This window comes from Pygocentrus nattereri, chromosome 18 (genome assembly GCF_015220715.1).
Source record: "Pygocentrus nattereri isolate fPygNat1 chromosome 18, fPygNat1.pri, whole genome shotgun sequence".
Taxonomy (NCBI): Eukaryota; Metazoa; Chordata; class Actinopteri; order Characiformes; family Serrasalmidae; genus Pygocentrus; species Pygocentrus nattereri.
Genome location: NC_051228.1, coordinates 28,807,139 through 28,833,581, shown reverse-complemented (window position 1 = coordinate 28,833,581; position 26,443 = coordinate 28,807,139). Strand labels below are relative to the sequence as shown.

At 38.7% G+C, this 26,443-nt stretch overlaps 1 protein-coding gene across 6 annotated transcripts in view; it reads right to left on the bottom strand.

Annotated features, from left to right (window-relative positions):
- LOC108410414 (roundabout homolog 2-like) overlaps window positions 1-26,443 on the bottom strand; it is a 139,407-nt gene that overhangs the window by 50,783 nt on the left and 62,181 nt on the right. For all 6 annotated transcript variants that reach the window (XM_037547278.1, XM_037547280.1, XM_017681472.2 and 3 more), the window contains exons 3-5: window positions 9,293-9,450; window positions 8,958-9,078; window positions 7,209-7,347 (exon numbers count right to left, since the gene is read on the bottom strand). In XM_037547278.1, coding sequence (XP_037403175.1) covers window positions 7,209-7,347; window positions 8,958-9,078; window positions 9,293-9,450 — 418 coding nt within the window. The remainder of the gene's footprint in view (window positions 1-7,208; window positions 7,348-8,957; window positions 9,079-9,292; window positions 9,451-26,443) is intronic.

Genomic DNA, 26,443 nt, shown 5'->3' with positions numbered 1-26,443 from the left:
AGTTACTGTTGCCTTTCTACCATCTCAAACCAGTCTGCCCATTCTCCTCTGACCTCTCACATCAACAAGGCATTTTCGTCCACACAACTGTTGCTCACTGGATATTTTCTCTTTTTCGGACCGTTCTCTGTAGAGTCTAGAGATGGTTGTGCGTGAAAATACCAGTAGTTCAGAAGTTTCTGAAATACTCAGACCAGCCCGTCTGGCACCAACAACCATGCCACATTCAGAGTCACTTAAATCCCCTTTCTTCCCCATTCTGATGTTCGGTTCGCACTTCAGCAAGTTGTCTTGACCACCTCTACTCGCCTAAATGCATTGAGTTGTGGCCATGTGATTGGCTGATTAGCTATTTGTGTTAACAAGCAATTGTACCTAATAAATTGGCCAGTGAATGTGTGTGTGTATATATATATATATACATATACACACACACACACATACACACACACTCATATATATATATATATATATATATATATATATATATACACACACACACACACACACAGTATACACAGTATCTCACATTTCTGCAAATATTTTATTATATATTTTCATGGGACAACACTGTAGAAATGCAACTTCGATATAACAAAGTAGTCAGTGTACAGCTTGTATGGTAGTATATATTTACTGTCCTCTGAAAATAACTCAACACTCAGCCATTAATGTCTAAACAGCTGACAACACAAGTGAGTCAATATTTTGTGTGACCACCATTATTATCTAGCACTGCCTTAATCCTCTTGGGCATGGAATTCACCAGAGCTGCACAGGTTGCTCCTGGAATCAAGTGCAAAGCAGACGTCATCTTGGAGGTGTGTTTGGGGTCATTACCGAGTTGGAAAACTGCTATGCGACGCAGTTTCCGAAGGGAGGGGATCATGCGCTGCTTCAGAATGTCGCAGTACATGTTGGAATTCATGTTTCCCTCAATGAACCGCAGCTCCCCAGTGCCGGGCAACACTCATGCAGCTCCAGACCATGATGCTACCACCACCATGCTTGACTGTATGCAAGAGACAGTTGTCTTGGTACTCTTCACCAGGGCACCACCACACATGCTGGACACCATCTGAGCCAAACAACTTTATCTGGGTCTCGTCAGACCACAGGACATGGTTCCAGTATTCCATATTCTTGGACTGCTTGCCTTCAGCAAACTGTTTGTGGGCTTTCTTGTGCATCAGCTTCAGAAGAGGCTTCCTTCTGGGACGATGGCCATGCAGACCGAGTTGATGCATTGTGCGGCATATGGTCTGAGCACTGACAGGCTGACCTCCCACCTCTGGAAGCCAACCTCTGGATATGCACTAAACACATGGACTCAACTTCTTTAGTCGACCCTGACGAGGCCTGTTCTGAGTGGAATCTGTCCTGGAAAACTGCTGTATGACCTTGGCCACCGTGCTATAGTTCAGTTTCAGGGTGTTAGCAATCTTCTTATAGCCTAGGCCATGTTTGTGGAGAGCAACAATTCTATTTCTCACATCTTCAGAGAGTTCTTTGCCATGAGGTGCCATGTTGAATGTCCAGTGGCCAGTATGAGAAAACTGTACCCAAAACATCACATTGTACAGCCCTGCTCCCCATTCACCCCTGCAACCTTGTAACTCCAACGAGTCACATGACACCAGGGAGGGACAATACAACTTTGGACATGTTCCATGTGAGGTGTACTCACTTGTGTTGTCAGCTGTTTAGACATTAATGGCTGCATGTTTTCAGAGGACAGTAAATATATACTGCCATACAAGCTGTACACTGATTACTTTAAGTTATAGCCAAGTTTCATTTCTATAGTGCTGTCCCATGAAAAGATATAATAAAATATTTGCAGAAATGTGAGGGGTGTACTTACCTTTGTGAGATACTGTATATGTGTGTGTGTGTGTGTGTGTGTGTGTGTGTGTGCGTGTGTGTGTGTGTGTGTGCGTGTGCTTCTGTCCAAAAAACATTTCATTTCCAGTCAAACTGACTATTAAGTACAAGTTATTAATTTTCATGAAATTAAAGACCATGGAAGACCAACCATTAAAAAGATAAACAGTACTTAAGGCTTTCATCTTTAAGAAAATGAAGCTCCCCTCTTGCTTCAGATCCTTATATGCTGTGAGAGGACAACTCAATTCTATGGGTCTAAAATGATGTGTAGCTTTCAAGAACTACTTACTAAGAAAAAAACAAAAAGGAAGAAAATATGTAAATCAAACAAATAAGCATATGGTGTTCAATGAATTGTTGTTGAGTCTAGACCTCAACATCACAGAATGTGTTTGGGATTGCAAGAGAAAATGCAATAAAGTTTAAAGAATAGGTTTCTTTGAAGATTTTAAAGTCACCAAAAAAAATCTGGAATAAAACCAAACAGTTGACACAATAATTACCTAATAAACACATTTTAGTTGTGTTTCTGTATTCTGTATTTTTCTGTTTAATACATTTTTATGAATGTACTTTGTACATGTTACCTCTAGGTGATGTCACTACGAATCATAATATACATTTTCATGGCTCTGCTGAAGAGATGCAATTACACATTTCAATTTCTCCTGATGATCAAGATTCTGTAGACAATCTGACCAGCTGTGTGTCTCAGGGGAATACTGATACTTGTTACTGAAACTCTGAGAAAAGAAGCTTGGATATTTAGTTTCATATACCAAACCTAAATTACAAAACTTAGGTGTAATCTTAGACTCTTAGACTGAGCTTTATTTTAACCTGCATGTAAACACAGTCATTAAAGTAGCTTTTTATCACACAGAGAAACTTGTTCATGCATTTGTTATAAGCACAGTTGATCACTGTAATACTCTTACAACTCATACAAAACGCGGCAGTACGCATCCTAACAAAAGCAAAACAGAGATCATATCACTCCACTTTGAATGAACTGCACTGGCTACCAGTATTTTTTTAGGATAAATTTTCTGCTACTAGTTTTTAAGGCTCTAAAAGACCTAGCACACACTTCCCTCACAAAATGTCTGTTCTAATACGTGATCGTAAATCTGCGGATATTGACTTTCTGCAAACACCTTCTCTAAAATACCGAAAGGGGGTGAGGCATCGTTTAGTTATTATGTTTTGGGAACTGAAACATTATAATCTGCCTGTAAAGCACTATGTTATTATTATTATTGTTATTATTATTATTATTCATGGACATATTTAATGTAAATTAAATAAATGAAAGGTGTCACATTACAGTATGTTCATGTATATTTATGTTTGTTAATATTTCTGAGTCTAAATGAAAAGAAGGAGGGCAAGAGGGGATAGTGGAGTAAGAAGCAAAACCGAGTCGAGCAAAGCAGAGACTGGTGACGCGCACAATAGGAGAAAACTGATAATGGTCTCCAATTGGCGTGAGTCTGGTGGAGACTCCAGTCACGTCACAGCTCTGACCTATATAGGCGCCTCCCTGGAGGGGTCCTTTGGGCAGAGGAGTGGAGGAGAGAGAGGCGAGGGGCGCGGGGCCTGGAACTGGGCCATTATTTAGCTGGCGGAAAGGCAGCAAGACTCTGTCCACCACACGAGAGACTCCCCATACACGACTCAGCACTTTACACCACTCTCACACCTAGAGCAGCAGCGGCATCACCACAACAAACACACACACACACACACACACACCTCTGAACCTCAGTGCTTGCAAACCCAGACAAGGGTTTATTTCAGGCTATGTGAAGGTGAGGACAAGAAGTGAGACTTCTTAATTCATTTGAAACTTAAAAAATAAATAAAATTATATATATATATATATATATAAAATGCACAATTTGGCACCTAGTGTTGGGCTATACCAACAGAAAATGCAGGATCTAAAAAAAAAAAGAAGAAAAATCTGATTTTGTAGGAAATCCTGAATTATCACAGAATTACTCTAAGCACAACATAAAACAAAATGAAGTAAAAAGGTCACCAAACAGCAGATGCCCCACATGATTGCCAGTTCCACCTATTAGTCAGGTCTACCCCCCTATCAAACAATGTTATCATGCTGAGAGGGTGAAGGCTGTCAAGCACATTTTTTTAACTTCTACTTCAATGTAGTTGGAGGAGAACACAATTCTGTTACGTCAGCTAACAGACACCCATGTTGGCTAGCACCACACTGATTGATGGGGGCTGTGGAAAGGTGATTCTACCGACCCAGAGAGGGAGACAAATTATGATCTTTTTGGCTGCGAATTGGCTGTGGATTGCCCTCGCAGTCTACCAAGTGCCAGGCCAACGCTTAGAAGAAAAAACTGAAGTTTTGCATAAGTCATGTTGTTGGCTATGTACATCTTCCAGTAGGACAGCTGAGTGATGGCTACGTTAAAAGAAGTGCTTCAGTTAATAATGGCTCACTGTAAAGCTTAGCGGATTTCAAGCTCTTAAATTCTGAGGCATACTGTGGTCTAAGGCTAATACAAACCAAGTGAGTTATGCTTAAGTTCAAGGACAGAGGAGTGGAAGACAACTGATGGCTTCTGGCCATTTAATGAGGTAAGGGACAATATACTGGACTGGTATTGGTACCAGTATCAGAAAAGAAAAGTGATATTGTGACATTGATAATATTGTGCACCTCTGAACTAGGCATGAGCATTTAGACTAATTTTTATATTTGAGTACAAGTAATAGTTCAATAACGGAACTTAATAAATAAATAAAATAAAGAAAAAAAATAGATTTCATCTAAAACTAATAAAAGGCAGTTGCTTACCTTTTTCCATGACAGTCCAGGCAGTGAAATGTGGAGACTGCTTCACATGAGCTACTGAGACACTAGAACTAAACCTGAAGAACTAAACGACACCAGATGCTGATGAGGATCTTCTATAGCAATAGGTTTTGTCCTCAATGGACAAAATTCCTACTCTAAACACCATAACCAAGTCTGATAATTTGGTCAGTTGTATACTTATATACTTATTACTGATACTCTACCCTAATTCATTCCAGATTCATGCCAGCAGGAATCATTTTCTAGGCAGTAGTGCGTCAGGGCTTATGACCTCATTCATATCAAAAACACTGCCAAATACAGCACTATTAGGCCAAATAAAGGAGTTTTTCTACCTGATTTGACTGGTTCTAAAACAAGCTAATGGAGTGTTAATGTAATACAGACAGTTGATTTCATTCTGCCATTCAGCATAGCCATCTCTGTTAGCTTATGCAATATAATGAGATGGAAATTGAGGCTGAAGTCCAGACTGATGCAATGTGTGCACAGAAAATGCTGCAGCGGCGTGGCAATTTAGCACAGAGGCACAGTGAGAGCAAGGCAGTTATGGATTTGTGCAAAAAACAGCTCTAGTCGACTGCTGTGCGTGTTCTAACTATGAAGCTATGACCAGTGGACACATATGCAGTAGATGTACTTCATCATTCATCTGAAGCCGAAGCCTTTGTTGTGTGGAGAGTACTGAACAGCCAGTGGGAGCTGAAGCTCTGAAACAAAGCTCGTGGGGACAGAAACGGGAAAAAAGACAAAGCCCTCTGTCAAACACTGCAGTTACAGCCTGCTGCTGCTCTCTCTCTCTCTCTCTCTCTCTCTCTCTCTCTCTCTCTCTCTCTCTCTCTCCCTTCTTTCTCTTCTTCCTTCTTTCCCTGTCCACTTCCATAGCCCTTATGGGTATGACCACATTCATGTACAATATTACTTAATCATGTACATGTACAGTACGTCCTGAGTTTCAAACATGTTTCATTCATATTCAAACTAGTAAAGCAAAAGCATTTACTTTTGGTAACTGAGTTTATGGTTAGTGTTAGGTTTATTATTAAGTTTAGAAATGTTATTAATTTAACAGTTGTATAGTCTAATCTAATCTGATCTAATAATAATATAATACCTGAGACATAACCAATAGGAGACATAACCAAAATGTTTAATACCTTTATGACTTTGTTACTTCAAAGTTAAAAAAGGTATAAAAAAAGGTATTAAAACATTTTGGTTGGCTATGTCTTTAGCTATGTTTGCTTTTACAGTGTCAGGATAGAGAGTCATTAATATGTCTCATAGGTATTATGTATATTATACAGTACTGTGCAAATGTCAGATCCCTCATTCATTTAAATTCTAGTCAAACTATCTTCAAGTTACTACAAGTTATTCATTTTTCAACATCATGAGTCACAAAAAGTAAGTTTAAGTGTGCTATTAGTATATTTCTTTTGAACTAAAAAATAAGTGAGTATGCTGTTAGTACTTATCAAAGATATACTAAACAAAATTATGCTTAAGTATACTTGACTTACACTGACAAGTATACAGGAAAGTCTAAATATATTTGGTCAGTACTTGTACTTAATATTTTGATCAAGATGTACTTAAGAAAAGTATCATTAATTATTTTTGCCTTATACAAGTATACAAGTATTTGTGGAGGAATAGCACAAAGTAAACAACACACAAGTAGAAATGAACCTGGTCTTTTATGTACACAGTGTTATTAACCCACACAGAAACAGATATTTCCTTGTACAAGTGGATTAAATTATATCTAATCTCCTCTGAAATTTCCTGAAATTAATTAATAATTAATAATCTCCTGAAAATAATTAACAATTAATATAATGATGAAAATAATTAATAATCTCCTGAAAAATTCATTATTTTTTACTTATTTTGTACCATTTTGACTAGAAATTAAATAAATGAAGGTGGTCTTTGATTTTTGCACAGTACATATGTTATATTTGTAAAAATGTAAAATTAATAAGAATTTTCTAAACATACCCCTAACCTAAACCACCAATAACTTGCCTTTTCAGTTTCAAGAAAGAAATAGGTAGCTTTTGTAAAAAGCCAGCTCAGAACATACTGTACATACACATACAGAGTCCACTGACACCTATAAAGGTTGCATTCATTTCTTTCATTTGTCCTCGTATCCACTTATCTCTATGGTACTGCCTAAAAGGTCCAGTAAAAAGCGGCATGCTCTTAACATGCATGCCATAACAAATCCATAGTACTGCAGCTCAGCTTTACAGAACACCATTTGCATTCTGATCTCAAGCTTTGCATTCTAATCTACTGCTATCTGTCACGCAGCATACAAAAGCAGTACATCAGGGATGCCTGACCTATGGAATCAAATGCAGCACAGTGCAGTACATCAGTGCAGCAGATCAATGCAGGACAGTTCAGTCATAATGAAAGGCAAAAAGGTAGGTGCCAAGAGGGAGGTTTCCCTCACCTGCCTCGGGGGATCTCTGCCTCATCCTTCCTCCAGCGCAGCGATGGAGGGGGGTCTCCTTCCACCTGGCACCTGAACTCCACACTCTCATCCACCAACACCACCTGGTTTACTGGCCTGCGCACAAATGTGGGCCGTTCTGGAACAAACAAATACAAGTGCACGCACACATGCATGCATACACATGTGAGCAGGTAATAATGAGCATAGTGCACACACAAACACACACACGTGTAAATGTACTGTATTCTATTGTTAAACCTCACAATTAATAGTGGGTGTTAATTTTTGTCAGACAAAACCATTTAAGATGTTTAGCCCCTTAAATGGCTCACTGAACGGGCCCAACTCTATATTATACTCTATTCTATAACCTAAGAATAGTTTGCACAGAAATCCTTGTAGTTACTGAACAATAAGCCTTAGTATGTAATAAGCCTAAGATTTGAAGGGGTTAAGTAAACCTATTTTTGTTGGTTAAGAGTTGTTTATTATCCTGTGATGTCACTTCACTTTTAATAAGACCCATGCTTAACAGTAAAGTAAACAGAACTTGTTTTGTGCAATATAGTTAAAACAGAACAGAACAATACATTGATAAACTTAGGAACCTTTACACTGACCAACAAACCACAGCCAGACACAGAAACAGAAAATCTATAAATGGACTTGTTCTACATAAGGAAAGGAGTTAGGCTGCTTACTAACACTACACTTGCTCAACCAGTATGATAAACATATAAGAGAAGCAGGACTGGAGGAAGGATTCAAGATTGGTGGAAGGAACATTGATTATCTTCAAGATGTAGTTGACATGGCACTCACAGTGGAAAAACAAGAAGATCTGAAGGTTCTTATAAGGAAAGTCAAAGATCAGAGTGAAAAAGAAGAAACCAAAATTTATGGGCATGGGAAAGACTGCTAACTGTACCACTGACTGTAAAGACAGAATAGCGGTGGACAGTTTTTGCCTACTTGAATCAATTATTAACAGAAAATGATCCAACAGACAGGAAATGCAACACTCAGCAGAATAAGGATTAGGGAACTCAATAAGCTCTTTAAATGATGTCTCTCTACAAACAAAGATTAGAACTGTCCATACTATTGTTTTTTTTGTGAATCTATGGATGTGAAAGCTGGGCAACATAAAAACATGTTAGGAAATATATTGATCCCTTTGAGCTTTGGTGAGCTTTTAAGAATATCCTGAATGGCAATAAAATAAAAATAAATGAATCCCTGATTAAATCAAGCCTCACCTCTCACTCAAAGCTCAGACAACCAAACTGGAGCTGTTTTATTGTGGGGATGTTCTGAGAAGAACACAATAATTGGAAAAGACATTTATGCTAGGGACAGTTGAAGGTAAAAAAGCAAGAGGATGACATGAAAGGAACTATTTTTATATGTTTTACACATGTATTCATTATTCATTCTTAGTTCTGTGTTTTGCTAGTTTGATGCACATTACTAAATGTTAATGTTTTGCTTAGAGGTTATTGTATTGTGCAATTTATGTCACGATTTCTTTTGCGCTGATGTCTCTGCAATGTGTGTATGTGTAAACATGTGATGCATGCATAATTATACATCTATTAACTATGTGTACACAATGTCCACGTATTTTACTCAAATTTTGCCGCAAGTGTGAAACAGTAGAATGTAAAATTACTATTACACACCTTAGTTTAACTTCAGGTTCCAGTTAAGTACAGTTAAAGGCATGACACATTACTTGTCCCTTACCAAATACAGAGAGTTGAGCCATTTCGCTCTCCCTCTCTCCCACCATGTTGTTTGCCACGCACACATACATCCCCCCATCACTCTTTCTGGTGTTGGATATGGTCAGCTTCCCACCCCGGATCTGAGCAAAGGTTAAATGAATTGGGATAACACTTTAGGCATCATGTCATACACACTTATTTTAATCTCTTACAGAACAAAACATGAACTTGAGATACAGTGATGAATTCTAAGTGTGCTATGAAAATACTATAGTACAGATAGGGATGTGTGAATATAGCTTAAGGGGTGTGCCAACAACACTGTTATTCAGGTGGGATGCAGCAAGCACTCACGGTAATCCTGTCATCTTTGAGGTCGAGCCGAGCTTTATCTTTTCTCCAGAAGGTGGTGGGCTCGGGGTGGCCTCGAGGTGGTTGGCACTCAAGTGTTGCTGATTCTCCTACTGCAACCACCACATCCTGAGGGTTCTGCCTGAAATCATCCCGCAGCACTGAGAGAGAGAGAGAGAGAGAGAGAGAGAGAGAGAGAGAGAGAGAGAAATAGAGATTAGGTGTGGGAAATGACAAAATATAGAATCACTATGATGGTATTTTGTTTTTCCCAGTCTTCAAACATAGGAATAGACAAATTGCACCAGCAAACCTCACAGCTACATTTTTAAAAGATTTATCAAATCGTTCCACTCTTCTTAGGAAATCATTTCCCAGGACAATTCTCTGACTTATTTGCAAAAAAAAGACGGTAGTTCAGGAAAGGGGTGACCACCAACTGCCATCATTCTTTTTTCTTTTTTTTTAAATAAATTTTAACCCAATTTTCTCCCCTATCTTCCACCTGCTAGTTATGACTCCCCCAATCACATGATGCTATCAGTGCTAGGAGGATGAAGGCTAACACAGGCTTCCTCTGAGACCTGTGAATCCAGCCACCACATCTCTTCAAACTGCTGCTCATACAACATCATTGGACAGCTGAACGCACTCAGAGGAAAGCGCCAACTGCCAGATCTGTTACGTCAGCAGATGCCTGCGCTGACTAGCATCGCACTGAGTGATGGGGGGAGGGGTGGGGGCATCCTACCCACCCAAAGAGAGCGAGCTCAATTGTGACTGGCCATGCATGGCTGTAGCATCACCAGGGATCGAACTCACGATCTCCTGATGACAGGGCCAACGCTTAGACGGTTGCCAACTGCCATCATTCTTAAAAAAACAGTTTACCCAATTTTCCACTTACCCCAGATGTAGTCGATAAGCCAAGACATATTTGAAGTCCAATTTTTTTTCTTTATTTTAGAACTGGAGCTGCAAGGTTAACATTATAACAAACACTGGAACTCAACGGTCATCCAAATATCGTCTCTGTAAAACTAAATCCTCAAAATTTCTCTTAACCAGCTCAAGCCACATCCAAGTCTTTATTAATGCTGTGCAGACTTGTCCATGTGGTTTTGAGCAAAATATGACTTCATTATAAAAACAAACAAAACTTCATCTCTAAGGTCAGCCATGTCAGACAACAGCAGGGCTGTATTCACAAAACTGGACTGATATTGAATCCGATTCCTCCATATTTATGACACTTATTGTCATAAACACTGGTTCTAAATCAGCACTACTTCTGGGGTGGTTTGTGAACACAGGCCTTGTTGTTCAAAGTGGCTACCCGTAGGTTTGTTCACTTTTATAGTTCACGGTCATGCTGCACAAAGTCTGTGGGACCTGAATGAAGATCTGTTTGTAGTTTGAAGTTTGGAAAAAGTTTGGTGATGCATTTTTCAGAAATGATTTGGGTTATTTAGATGAATATTGAGTTCTCATGTTTGTTGGCAATGTTAGCATCGTTGCTTCATTTCTAAACTACAGAAGCAAAATTTGGATCCAAATATGTCTCTGCTGATCGACTGCTTCTGGAAATCAGAAAATTGTATACATTAGTGTTTTGCCAAACCATTCCTTTAACTTTAAAATCAACAATACAGCCCTTACTGACTTATGCACACTAACACAAATAAATCTTCATCTGATCACAAGAAATAAGGCATTCTGACACAGCTTCATATCTGTCCACATGCCATACTGTAGCATTCTTATTTTCCAGAGGTTTGCCAGGACTGGAAAACTAGTCCATGCTTACCAGGACATTTGGGAAGCAATTTTTTTAGTCAATGTTTCACTCCGCATCACTGCAACCCACTAAACACAACCATGGACTCCAGGCACTATTGGGATTTCAATTTACAGAAACATCAAATGTATTTCACAAGTGATGTGTGCAAAAAACGTGTTTACAAGTAATTACACTTTTTTTCACATGTGAACACATTTTCATGTGATCACATTTTTTCCACATATGAACAAGTTTTCACGTGATATTTTTTCATGTCAAAGTCATGTGACGTTTTGTAAGGGCTGACAACAGGGTGAAATCTTGTTCTAGTTCCAAACTAGTTCTGTGCTCTGAAGACGGGTCAACAGGCCAAATATTTTTATAAACATTTTCAACCAGATTAATGAACCCCCAACCTTCACAATCTGGCTAGCCACTGCCTGAAGAAATCCACTTCTGAATTTTTGGGAAGTTTTATTCGCTCTTCTGCCTGCTTCCCCCTGCTGCTACTGCTGCTATCATGTGTGCATGACTGCCACCTGTCTCCACATAAATCAATGGGAGGCAAAATGAAAATCGCTTCGATCCACTGTAATGTAAGGGCACTGCTGCACAGATACATCACTGGAATGCCCCTCTGGAATGCTGTCGGTCAGTATTCTTAAAAAAAGCCTTGTGTCGTAATATACTCTGATGAAGATATCAAATTGTTATATCACCCACGCCTGACAAAGATAATAAAAGCAGAGTTGGAGAGGGGGGTGAGAGAGCAAAAGAAACTTTCAGCATTTAGTTTGTTTACACCACCAACTGGCAGCTGTTCTAAATATTAAGTGTCAACAAGGTGAGTTAATGCATTATTCTAACAGGTTCATACTGGATACCAAACATGCACTAATGGTACATTGTGTCGGAAAAAAAATTGCCAATTAGTGTCAAAATACAGCCCTTCTCTTTCATAAGCCTCCATAATGTTTTGGAATGCTCAAACAGTCTAGGAGGATGCGTGGGAGAGAGAGAGACAGAGAGAGAGAAAGCGAGAGAGAGAGAAAGTGAGAGAAATGGAGGAGGTTGGTAATAATTGGATGATATTCGAGTCCCAGAGGAGCATCTCTGACAAACATCAATGACAGAGACTGGGCCCTGAGGCCAAGCTGTCAATCAAGGCACCGAGAGAACGTGGAGCGCTTCAGTCAGAAAGTGCCACACACACAGACACACACATGCTGCCGTATGGCTGTGTGTGCACTCGCTGTCAAATGCTTCCCCTGTCACACATACACACACACCCCGCAGCTCATCCACCTCAGGTGACATGCGTTCTGTCGCCTCTAATCAAAGTCTGAACCATCAAATGGCAACGCACGTTTCCTCAAACTGATGCCATTAGAAGGACAGGTAAAAAAGAGCTCCAAGTTTCTCCCCTTCTTTGATTCTCTTGATAGAAAAAGCTTCACTAATCATTCGTATTTGCAACACCAGTCTCTCACTCTAATGCATGCCCACACTTGAGACTGCACATCATGATGTTTATAGCCACCAGCCTGGGTTTCTTAGCAGCCAGTGAGAAGCACTAGACAGCTGCATGAGCTCCAGAGTCACTTGCAGACATAAGGAGGGGGGGGGAGGTGCAATGGGGTGTGGCTACACCCCTGTGATGTGAATATGAATCCCACACAGTGTGTCGCAATAGAGACTGCATATAGAGACAGCACCACCCTTGGCCTGGAGGAATAATGAACTAGCAATGGGTGTGGTTATTCAAATATCCAAAGCCACGTAGTCTTCATTACACTTAGTCAGGCATGCATATAAGCAGGGCTTTGTATCAAACACCTTGTTACAATGATATTGCTAGATACTGCAGTACATTAAGAACACACTGGTACATCAATCATGTGACATGATTAAAGACCAGCCTGCATTATTCTGACCAAATTAATCTGCATATCTTGTGAGGGGCATAGAAATCAGGGGGCAGAGGGGACGTACCCCCTCCAATAATTCAACTGACAACCTGTGAGCCCCCCTTCAATAATATTACCACTATGAAGAATTTGAATTAAAATCTCTAACAGAGTAATATACATTATTCTTATCACAAATGCACATCATGGCACAAAAATATTTGGCACTGATAACTATGAAAATTGGTATTTAGTTCTCTGTTGCTGTTTGAAGACTGGAAAGTTCTCCCACCTCAGACATGACAGACAAAAAATTTGTGAGTCAGTGATGCACGTCAAACAGAGATGTTCCCATAAAAAAAAAGAAAAAAGCAAGAGATATTTTTGGATTTTTGGAGTGATATAGCTGTAAGTACAGTATGCTGTTGATGCTAATATAAAAAAAAAGATATATTTGTTTTTTTTGCCTGTGGTATCCTACCGCTTGATTACTTTTTTCAGTAAGATAGCATTAGCAGACCACAAGTGGCTTATCAGGGTATCTAGGTTGCATTTTTATTCTTCTTTTTACTTTTTACTTTACTATTATTCTTATTTTACTGAACCCTGACGAGCATCTAGACACTGGTTTTGGTTACTGTCTACCTAGCCAGATTACATTTTCATAGAATGAATAAATTTTCCTGCTGAGAAAATAGGGAAACAATAAAACAAAGTGGTTTTCAAATACCATTAGAAACCCATTTCTAACCAATTCAGAATATGAAACCTAGGCTAATTGTACAGAAATAATGTCAAATGCATGAAATAAAATATCCTACCTTACACCTAGTTAAATGAAACCATGTGAATCAGCCAAGAACAGTAACAGTGAGTCAGAGGGAAGAGAAAGACACCAGGACATCAAGCAATAACTTGATGATTGTAAGACTGTGTCTTAAAATGCTACATGAGTAACATGTAATAAATCTATACACGACAGAATGAGTTACATTTACTGGATACAGTTCTTAAGCAGTTCCATAGATATTAGACCTGATAGACCAGAAACTGATCCATTTGTTGAAATTTCTGATTCTGATTTTTCTTACCTTAAATTGCCCCCCGCAGTATTTAATATTCAGCTCTCGCCCATGCCCTGCCTTATGAATACCTTGATTCATCCAAACACCAATAGAAATATTTATCTGAAACTGTGTTTGCTCAAACATATTGTAATTCGGTAGAGGGCTAATTTGCATTTGCATGCATATGTTTTCTGCAATATTACTACATGCCATTAGATATTCTATAACTTTATGTATAAGACATGTGGAACCGAATGAAAAAATAATATCAATTGTGTATTATTTTGTAAATTTTAAAAACATTTTTGACTGAACATGTGAGAACAGCAGAACATATGCAAAATGGTGACACCGAAGCAGAACTACACATGGAAATATGAAAAAAAAGGACACTGCAAGCTGTGCAACTTAAAAGTTATTGCTCTCTACGGCAGCTGTAGGTAAAAAGTTATATTACATACGCCTAAAACACAAAGATTAGTCACTAAATCAACCAATTAGGTACAGATCACCTTTCATGCTACCCGTGTGCAATTAACAAATGTTAAAACCTCTGTGTTGTCATGTTTGTTCCAACCAATACAATACATTTCTCATTGGGATACTCAAAGACTATTCATGGATATTGTAACACCAAAAATGGTTCAAATGCCCTACACTTCCAGCACAGGAAGGTGCAGGGGCGTATGCCACCACTGTGTAATCAAAAGGAAGGGCAGCAGTAGCAATTAGGAGGCATTGAGAGGTAGAGAGAAGAGCCCCCCCTGGTGGGACAGCAATGCCTCATTGTTTGCCCAGCCTAATTGCTCCATATCATCCACTGTCTTCGCCGCCCTGTCTGCCGCCACCATGGCGCGCTCAATTATTCAAATGAGCTGTTTGGAGCCTCCTGTTCAGTGCCTTCATTTATGGTTGGACAAAAAGAAAGCTGATTCTCAAATGGATTTCATTCCACAGCACGACAGGGGGCCTAAACGAGAGACATTGCAAAGGTATTTCTCCTCTGCTGTATGGAGAATCATTATGTAATTACACAGAAGAAGCAGTGGGGAGATAATAAGCTGAGACTGAAAGGGCTGGCAAAATAATACTACGCACAGGTGTTCCTCCCTTATTCAGGACCAGCTGAACTGAACTTATTTTTTTCTCCTTTTAGTTAATCACCATCAATTTCTCCTCTAATAAGGATCAATAAGCCTGTGAAATGAAGCAGTAGATACACATCAGTCTCCATTTCTTTATTCTGTATGGCCTTTAGGGTTTATAATTCAGACTCCTTAGACTCAAGGATATAATTTACTAGTGCAATAGTCCCTACAGGCTCTTAAATACACATGGCAATCTATATTCCAAATTTATAAATGTCATACATGCAAGAATTAGCAGTACTATTCTGACCTTTCTGACAATGTGAGTTCACTGCTCCTCTAGCTTTAAGATCTGTTGCATTAGCAAAGAGACGAGGCCTTGTTTAATGTATTAGAACATGGCCTTGTCACTTTGCTGGTTTAGCAATTCCATCAAGCTACACTTTAGCCCACACCTTAGAAGATACATAACCACAGGCCTAACTCAGCATCTTGACTTCAAATATAACGTTCATCTTTACAGATGCAGTATAATTACATAAGAAATAAACTTACAGTGCTTATTTTTGTCCAGCTGGAACAAATACAGTAGGAGTTAATTTAACACCTATGCAGAGATGTTTTTTGCTTTGTAATAGGTTACCATTGACAAAAATGTGTGTTTTACACTCACTTTATTAAGGTTTATCATAAACAAATCTCTCAACCTGCTGGACCATTATTCAGTTATTAATCGCAAGACTAGTTATTCAGTAGCTTATATAAATTGCTCAGTGTCTACTATAAAATAACCTCTTTGAAAGCCAGCATCTGCATTCCTTGCTCACGTAATTCAGCCAGTCTGCATAGTATTCCATGCATGACTTGAGATGTAATAAATCTGAGAATTTATTTAAGTTAGGTAGTTACGGGAGTGCAGAACTGAATTGGGGGTCCACATAGGGTTAGGAACATTGATTTTACTTTGTGGAATACAGCACCCAGAGAAAATGAACTCCAGACACTCAAAAGATCTTCTTGCTCACAGTGCACACAAGGCTTTTCTCTGACTAAAAAATACTGCCCTATCTTCTTTGGCATTCCTTTATCATATTGATGGAGTTGTGATTTTCACAGTAGATGAGACATACAGGCTTAACATTGGAAGGAAGTGTGTCCTCTTTTAGGCGCTACCTGAAACTGAACGAGTAGAATTCCATGTGTGGAACAAGGGATGCTGATAAGGGACTTGCTCAACTATTGATACATAGAAAGTTAAGCGTTTGGAAAGCACTTCAGTTTGAAGGATTAATCAATGGATTCAGAAGTACAGTGCTGGACCAGCACCACTTTTTGATGTGTTGGAATACATGGACTCCTGAATTACATTGAAATGTGTGATACAGTTCTGTTTCAATACACATGTAAGGATCACTTCCAACCTGGTGATATCAATGGTAAATATCTGGCATATTCTTTGTTGTCTTTCATTTAAACTGTATATTTCTGTCAAAGGAGTCTACAAGGTTTGACCTAACAAGTGTTGGGGAAAGCAAAAAAATAGAACTGACAAAATAAAATAGACAGAGTGAGACAAAAATTAGCTCCCAGGGTGATACTCTGTCCCTGAAGTATGTGCAATGCAGAGCATCTACATACTGTTGCCATGTCTGCCTGAATGCAACATGTACAGTCTAGATATTTAACATTATTACTATTTCTACAGCAGTGTCTTGATATAGTGTCATTTCACTTACAGAACTAAATTGATTGAATCTGACTGATGTTCACTATGCAGGCCTCATGCTATGCATTTGATTTGGTAAAAGAAATGACTTCCATCTGCTTCCCTTTCCTACTAAACAGGAGCACTGACTCAAGTAAAGCAACGCAACATTCTGTAAAAACTGACAGTGCTATAAATTTGCACTGACCCTTAACAGACTTTCAAATCACTAGCCTATGATTACGGTAAATTTGCCTTTGTCACACCTAATCCTCCAATGTTTTGTAAAAGTCCTACACATGTAGGTTGACCCTTGATGGTGCTTTAAATTATTAGCTTTTGCCTATGGTCAATTTGCCTTTGCTGTTATGCTTGATGCAACCCTGACAAGGAAAAAGAAGACACTATTGTACATGGAAAGAATATATATGAACCAAACAGGCCAGAGCTCCTTTTTCATTAAAGCATTCCCATTCATTCACACTTTTGTTTTCCTACTGGGGCAGAAGTGGCAGACTTACTGCCAGCGAGGTGGTCTCAGCCAGCGCAGTGGCTTAGATAAACAGCACCCGGGCTGAATGAATCAGGCGCTGCGGGAAACAGATGATTCTGTGGAAATATAAACTACTTTGGTCTTGCCTTAATGTCTGTTCACGCTGCCAGAAATGAGAATGAGATGACAGTGAGAGGTCCAGGATAAGCAGTCAAAACAACCAACGGAGGCAGTGTGAGTCTAAATTCAGTGTATACAACAATCAGATACTAGCTATAGCTTGTGGCTCAACTCTGATGATCTCTAATATGAGAAAATCAGTGAAATACTGTGCTCTAGACCACAGAATACAGTCATAACATGCTTTCCAAATAGCTTACAGAATCTAACCACAATTTCCATTATGCACAGAATCTCATCTGGGTCATTTAAAAAAAGTTTTATGAAGCCGTAGGTGGTGGCATTTTTGAATATTAAATTTGAAAAGGCCAGACACCAGCCAACATGGGCGGGCCATGATCTCCATGGCACTCAGGGGGCTGTCCTATTTCTGTCACGCTGATGACAAAAAATAGATAAAGAATCAGCAGTCCTGTGAGATAATCACGTACATTTGCTGATGAGGGTATTATCTCTTCTCTAGAGAGAGAGTGCAGAGGGGGATGAGAGAGATAGAGAATGTGGGAGAGTGATGCTTGCAAGAGAGAGAGAGAGAGAGAGAGAGAGAGAGAGAGAAAGAGACATGAAGGGACAAGAGACCAGCACAGACACAGCAGAAGAGAGAAATACATTTGCATTGCAGTTTTTGAATAAATAAACAACTGTGTATGTCTGTGCCCTAAAAAAGTCATCAGCAATCAGTCAGGAGAAACTTCACTGTTGAGAGCAGAAACGTTTCCATAGCGTCCCCTGAGGCGATAAGCCAAGCCCAAGTGCAGATAACCTATTAAAGCACTCTCTTTTTAGCTCTCATCAGCGTATCAAACACAACTCACTGGGCTAAAGAACGTTTCGAACAAATAAAGCATCCCCAGCAATTTTACCACTTCCACACATAATTCCTTTCAAGTGAGACAGTGAGACAGACTGCTGGCATCAAAGCCAGCGAAAAGTAAAATGTTCGCTCAAGCAGATGCATGCAAACTTACTTTTTCCTTTTATCACAAACATAGTCAATCAGCAAAGATACGGAAACTTGAACCTTCCCAATTAGCACTGTGCAAACTCCATGCCAAAATCATCTCATGCTTTCTTCAAACCATGAGGCAAGTTGTCAGATAATCTCAAATAGACTTTCTTATGTGGTTTATAACATAGTATGTCATACTGTTATGTATAAAAAAGTATGAATAAAATTCAAAGCTATACAATGTAAATTTGCCTTCAGCTAATACTTTTAATGTAATGGTCACACTGTTCTGATAGATTACTGGTTAGTGTAATTAGGTTTAAGTTTGTGTTTAGATTTAACAGAATCTGTTTCATTTAACTTACAAGTCATTTATTAGATTATTTAGATTTTTATTATTATTAGCAATTAGACTTTTCCTCTCCAATGAGGCATATCCAGTTCCATCCACTAGTTAGGACTCTTCTAGTCACATAATACCACCAGTGTTAGGAGGGCAAAAGCTTGCACAGGCTTTCTCTGAGACCTGTGAAGTGCCACCGCATCTTTTTGAACTGCCACTAATGCAATGTAATTGGATGGCTGAATGCGGTCACAAGAAAGTTGCAAGTGCCAGTTCTGTTATGTCAGCTAACAGACGTCTGTGTTGGCTAGCATTGCAATGGGTAATGGGGGACAGGGGTGCCATCCTATCCGACCCAGAGAGTGAGGCAAACTGTGCTCTCTTGAAATCCTGGCCATGAACGGTTGTAGTACCAGGGTCGAACTTCATCATTACAATCTTATGATGATAGGGCCAACATTTATACGGTGCCACTTGGAAGCCCATTTAATTAGATATTACACTGCTAGTTAGATAGATTGTTAGTTAAAGACAAGCAAGCGGTTGCACCAGCTGTACGTAAGTTCACATGTAGGCTAGATGTTCACTAAATTCAGTAAATTTGCTCATTTCAAACGAGTTGCACCACACAAACTAGTTTTAACACTAAGCTTAGTTGTTATTAAATACTTTCACCTCTGCTAATCAAGTGTAAGAATTAGGGAAAGCAACAAAAAAGTAATGGATAGTGCAAAAAAAAGAAAAAGAAAAAAGAAACAACATGACATTTTGGTTAACTTAATGCTATTTGATGTGATTGTACTTGTAGTTCTAATAACTTCAAACACAAGCTCAGGAATGACAGTTCCAGTTCAGAGAGATGCAGAAGCTGCTGAAATGTCTAAACTGAGCTTCTGTCATGCTTTATGTGAAGAAATGTCATTTAGACACAGTTACACATTCATTTGTGGTCTCCAAATAAAGTGTTACCACTATAAAACACCTCGATTCAACAACTAATATGTTCTTCATAACCAGCTTCTGCTGTAATAACAACAGAAAATGTAAAAACAGTATCAACAAAAATACACACTGAAAAAAAAACTTGTAAAAAAAACGTGTATAATCACAGTAACCTATCGGCAGCATTTTTTAAAAGAACAGCTTATTTAAAGAACAAATATTGTATTATGAAATTACAATATTTTATTGTGTTTCTAAATACAGGTAGTTGCTACATTTGTTCTGTTTTTTTCACACCACTGTATTTCTAGTTGACAGCTCAAAGATGCTCTATTATGAACCTACAGATGGGCTCTCAGTTTGGCTAAGTTATGTAATACAACATGTAAAGACTTGTCCAATGTACAGTTAAAGTCATAACTTTATCTACACTTAGATTGAAATTAGAATTCTTATTTATTCCCTCCACAGCCAGGAAGTTTGGGTGCAAATGAGTCTTCCAAATGGTCAGTAACTCCAAGCATACTTCCAAAGTTGTGACAAAATGGCTTAAGGACAACAAACTGAAGGTAATGGAGTTGTTATTACAAAGCCTTGACCTCAATCCCAAATCTAGGGGCAGAATCAAAAAGCATGTGAGAGCAAGGAGGCCTACAAACCTGACTCAGGTATACCAGTTCTGTCAGGAGGAATGGGCCAATAATTCCAGCAACTTATTATGAGAAGCTTGTGTAAGGCTACACAAAACGTTTGACCCAAGTTAAACAATTTGAAGGCTCTGCTGCCAAATACTAACCACATGTATGTAAACCTCTGAGCCACTGGGAATGTGATGAAAGAAATAAAAGCTGAAATAAATCATTATCTCTAGTATTACTCTGACATGTCACATTCTTAAAGCAAAGCAAAGATAACTAACTAACCCAAGACAGAAAATGCATACTAGGATTTAATGCCAGAAATTGTGAAAAACTGAGTTTAAATGAAAGTGGCTAAGATGTATGTAAACTCATGATGCCACCTGTGTCTAGATAGCTTCTTCTACCAAAAGCTTGAATGTTCATGCATACTTTTATACAGCGTGCAAAGTGATCAATCACATTGTGATTTACCAAACAAGTTTACAAAAATATGTGAAATGCATTCCCATGAGTCTTTATGGTAGGAATAACATGTTGCAACAAACAAAAAACGTCTGTGCAATGAAATGTAGACAAAAAAAATAAAAGCCAATTAACAAAAATGAATAAAACCAATGGGAAGCTTCATAAACTCCTCTTGCTACAATTTAGAGTCCCTTTCCCAATATTCTTAATAAACACAGCGTATTACTGTAAAAACCACAATTTGAATTTCTTTGACAAGAAGCTTGGCCTGTATCTCCTAAAACACACTATTTAAGGAATACAGTAGATTACTGCAATGCACTATAAAACCACATCTGCTCTTCACAGTGTGGGTTTGGAAACCTCTGATGTACATTATTATTAGACATCTACAAAATGTTCAAGAAATATAAATGTAAAGCCTCCATAATGCTGTTGTCGGAACAAAACCTTGTATCTCCAAAACCGTAACTTTACAGGAGAAGGAAGAAACATACTTTACTTTTAATGTAAGTCAATGGAACCAGAATTTTTTCAGGTAATTTTGAGCCATTTCTTTTGGTCCATTCATCATGAAATTTACAAACAAAGCACAACAGTTAATTTCAAATTATGTCAAAAACACAAAAATGGAGGAAACAGGAGAGGAACATACATAACATGTAGGCTTCTTTTCCTGATTACAGTAACACGAGGGCTTTACCCCCTCTCTGTCTCTGTATTTATAATTTATTAACATCATACTCATCTCTAACGCATTCACTCATACTTCATCTTCATTTTCCCAAAGCAGTCCCTCAGAGACTGTAAGCTTCCCGACCATTCCCTGTCTGGCTTCCATTGTGTGCTCATCTACTGTACGCATGTACAGTCTATGAACCCAACTTCAATTTGCATGGAAATTAAAATGTTCCAAATCCTTAAGTGTCAATATGAGCTTTTGTTTGTTTTCTCAATAATGGAGTAAGCCTGTTTAAATGAATGAATGAAGTGAGACTTGAACTGAATGCCAAAAGTCTGTGATTGCAGGATGCGGCACAATTCACACACCACCACTGGAATAGAGCCACCACCCGCATCATCGGTATATAATCAGAGAGAGAGGAAAAGAGCAGAGAGATGGAGATGTATAATATAACCACTTTCATGCAGAAGCAATGTGGTGGAAAGCTTGCAGCAATGTTGTGAGAATAAGAGTCAGAGGGCTTTTATTCGCCTTGTTTCACTAAAGCTGAAACAGCTCAGGGAGGCAGTGGACTTTTCTCCTGTGCTGTCTCCTCATAGCTCCCAAGCACCAAGTGTGATCACACAGCTTACGGTACAGTGTCATGCAGCCAAAGCCCAGAGAACAGCAGACAGAGATGCAGCCGCAGTCCACTTCAGCGTCGGATGTGCACAGCTGCATCATATTTTTTTTATTAGCTGCATTTAGATGACAGCATGTTCTTAAATTCTAGCTCAGGTATTTCCAACCAAACTCCTGGAGAGGTACCTCCTGTAGAGTGTAGTTTCAGTCTAATTTAACACAACCTAATCTGACTGGATTGTTTAGCCAGTAGCATAACTTTCCTTGCTTACATTCACATTTCAAAACAATAAATGAGTCCCATTTAAAGGCCTTTGTTCTAAAGACTTGAATTTCCCTCACTTTTTTAATAAGACAGTTTGAAGTAGTATGCAAACACAGTTAAAGTTTTAAAACCTACCATTCCCTCCCCTTTCCATACAATCCATATACGAAAACTAAGCTGCAAAAACAGCCCATTTTGAATACAGTTTTTTTGTGGAAATGCAAAACATTTACATATACACAGACTACACCAATTAGCCCAAAACCCATTCACACTGAAGATATAAAGAGTGTTTCAGCGTGGATTGCTTTTTAAATAAAGCATAATACAGGGCAGGAAATAAGAGCAGAGCTCATTTACACATATCATTCTTACAGGCAACACAAACAAAAGAGATAAAATTGAGTTTAAAATGGTCATGTAAAAATAAAAATTACTGTTCTGATGTAAAAGAAACATAAACTGCATTGTATCCCATTGCAGCTCAGTCCTTGTCATGTTTCTCCTTCTTGTTTACCTTCCCTCACGTCTCTTGCCATGTGCTTTATGTTTTTGTTGTGGTTCCATGCTCCTCTCTTGCTCTGCCTTTGTGTCACACCCATCACCTGGACCTAGTCTCTGACTCCTCCTCTTGTAATCCTTCCCAGCTGTGTCCTGTTCTGGTTTGTGTATAAGTAGCCATCTTGCTGTAGTGTTCCTTGTGTGGTCTTGAGTCTTCATGTTAGTTCAGTTCCCTTTGTCAGTTTGGTCTGTGTTTGTGGGTTTTTTTATGTCTGTTTTGGAAGCATGCACTACCATCTTTCCTCCGTCTTGACAACATCTCCGTCTCTTGTGACAAACTTTATAAGGGACCTCATAATAAGCGCCTTAGAGGAATGTACATCAACTTGTCCCAAAACTGTTACAAATACCACACTTTCTCATTTAAACATATTGAATTTGAGATTTTTAGGTACAAAAACCTTGCAAATGCTCACTGTCCATTTTCTGAGGTATGTTTACCATACAGGTGCCGTTTGAATGTGTACAACTACTGACTGTAGCCCATCTATTGCTGCCCAATTTCTCAGTCCCCCTTTAACATGTTCTTTGATGCAAAGGGGCCACCACTGACGAGACAACTTACTTATGTGATGGCCCATTCTCAGCACAACAGTGATACCAAACATGGGAATGACATGTCAGGATGTTGATGGGGTTTTTGAATACCCCAGACAACAGACCACTGATGAAGGACTAAAGGTTGACCAACTAACTGTGTGTGAAAACTGTACCAAGATATGTGTACCTAAAATATGCCTCTGAATAGGAGTAAACTCCATGTCAGTCATATTTTACTGTTACTCTGAATCAGCCAATTAAACCAATCAATAAACTTACTAGTCTAAATTCTGTTCCAAATGTTCTTGCACACTCACTTAGAAACTCTCTCAGTGCATCCATAATAAAAGCAGCATATTGGTTTACTAAAGGGAGCAGCCGAAAGAAGAAGAAGAAGAAGAAGAAGAAGAAGAAGAAGAAGAAGATTGGTTTATTAAACGGTAAAAGAAAACACAGTGGCTCACACAAAACACAAATTCCTCATGCTGATTCATTTTACATGGAAACGCCCGTTACTACTCAGGCAGATTTGGTAGGTTAAAGGTGACAAAGTCTCTAAATGTATCACTGGGAAGAAGCTAGATTTGATAGGGTTATTTGGGATACAGAATACACAACATTACCACAACAAGCACTACACAATACAAACAAGTCCAATAAGTCAAGTAAGGTCAGCTCCAGGGAGCCCTTTTCATAAGCCATTGAGAAAGCCCCATACTGATCTACAATTAACCACATTTACATAAAATATAAAGCAATCAAAAAGGTTTCAGTGGGAGGAAACCCTGGTTAACATGGTCTGGAATATCCTCAGACGTATATTTGCCCTAGATATGCAATTGTGCTACAGGGCTTTCTAATTTCCAGTCCATAAATCATGTGAGTCCACTCAACACCGGATTTTACTGTGGATGATAAGTGAGTGGCCACCTCTTGGCTGTCCTCGACTGGGATTTAATTGAGAAAAGTGGTGTGAGGGAAGCCGGAAATGGTTTGGACCATCTGTGTTGCTACGGCCTGTGCCGCTGCCACATACATCAGCACAGCAATCCAAATGACCGGAATAGGTCTACTCTTTATTTGACTGCAGCATTCAGAAACAATAAACTATTTGTCTAGAGAGTGCTTTCTACAAAAGCTATCATCATACTCACTTTACCGTATCGGCTCTGTGCGTGGAGGGGTTTAAGTGTGTCTGTGTGTGCACGTCAGACTGGATCCAATTGCAATCCAATTACTTATTATTGTTGTTATATGATCTTTGTCAACAGGGAGATAAAGCATTTTTACATACCTATGCAACTGTGAATGGATGATAATGATATTTGACTCTTATGTTTCACTCTAATGTGCGCGTGGTCACAGTTTAACAGGGATTTTGTAGCACAACAACAGTATGTATCTGAAACTCACCCGGGAGCTACAGAGCTGGTGTCACATCTTTGTGTACTTGGAAGGCTCTGTGGCTGTGTTTCTGTATATGTCTACTTGCTTCAAATCATCATCTCTCTGCCAAAAATCTGCAATCATGACCCCTAGAAAGGAGTCAGTATGTAACGGTTCATGAATCTCATGAGGCGGAACGTGCTGGAGTTAACGTCAACGTTTGCGGGTCAACGTTTGATTACATTACTCTGCACTAAGAACCCAAAACGTGCTTTTGATTATCATATCATTTTAAGTGTTGCAGGTCAGGTAGATTATATATATTATGTTCAGTCAACAAATTCAGTAAACAAAGCATGGAGAAAGTAATAAAAAGTAGGAATGCACAATGATTAAATAATATTGGTAGATAAGTACTTTTAAAAAATGTCTGTATTGCACAAATGTTTAGATTTGAACAATATTTGTAACCAATATTCAATGTATTATTTTATACTCTGCAAGAGCAGAATGTTTAGATGACCCAGGCCAATAAGCTAAAATATCTGCATTTTATTTATGTAATTGCATTCGTAACCCTACAGAAATAGCTGTTCCATTTCTGTGTAATCCTAATCCAGGTGGATCTAGCGACTATTCAAACATTTTATAAATGTATACACATCGGCATCAGCATCAGCATCAGCAGATATGCATATACAAACAATATTCCCATAAAAAAGGTCATAAAATGCCAGACTGTCTCTCACTTTCTTGTGAAAATAATCTGGGCAGCAAATGTATCAGTGCTTGTAAGAAAACATTAGAACACATGTAAATACACATCAACATACTAAAAAGTGATAGAAATTTTGATACCTTGTGAGTTAATTACAAGAACACAGGTCTGGGTCCTCTACTGATGAAACCCAGCCACTGCATGGATTGTGTGATTCCACCACCTGCACACCTGATTTAACTTAATGAATTATTGATTAGCTAAACCGAGTATTGGATTGTACAAATACAGGACTGCCTCACTGAGAGGTTTTAAAACAGTTAAGCTAACACACACAGACATGCAGGCATCCAAGTAGAGTGACATATAAAATCACTATTTTATGTTCAAATGTTTAAATTTAAATTTCTCAGTCTTACTGAGACTTTTGCTCAGTACTCTATACTCCAGCATGTGGAACCCTCTATAAATGTGACACTTCTCACTTATGCTAATCCAAGTAGACATAGTCCCAATTAATACATTTTAAAATGTTCATGTATCAGCAGCAGTATGGACATCGGCAGAAAAATATTGGATATTGACATCTGATTACGATTCCCATATCGGTACATCCCTAGTTTTTACCATTACTTATTATACGTGGTATTATATTTATGCATCATGATATTTTGCAACATGAAATCCATGGAGCCATATCAGAACAGAGGACTATTGCCTTAATTTACCCCCTAAAAACACTGGACCCCATGTACTAAAATTGTCAGCCCGAGAAGATCTGTCTGCATGTTATGTACAGAATGAGTGCACCAGCTTAT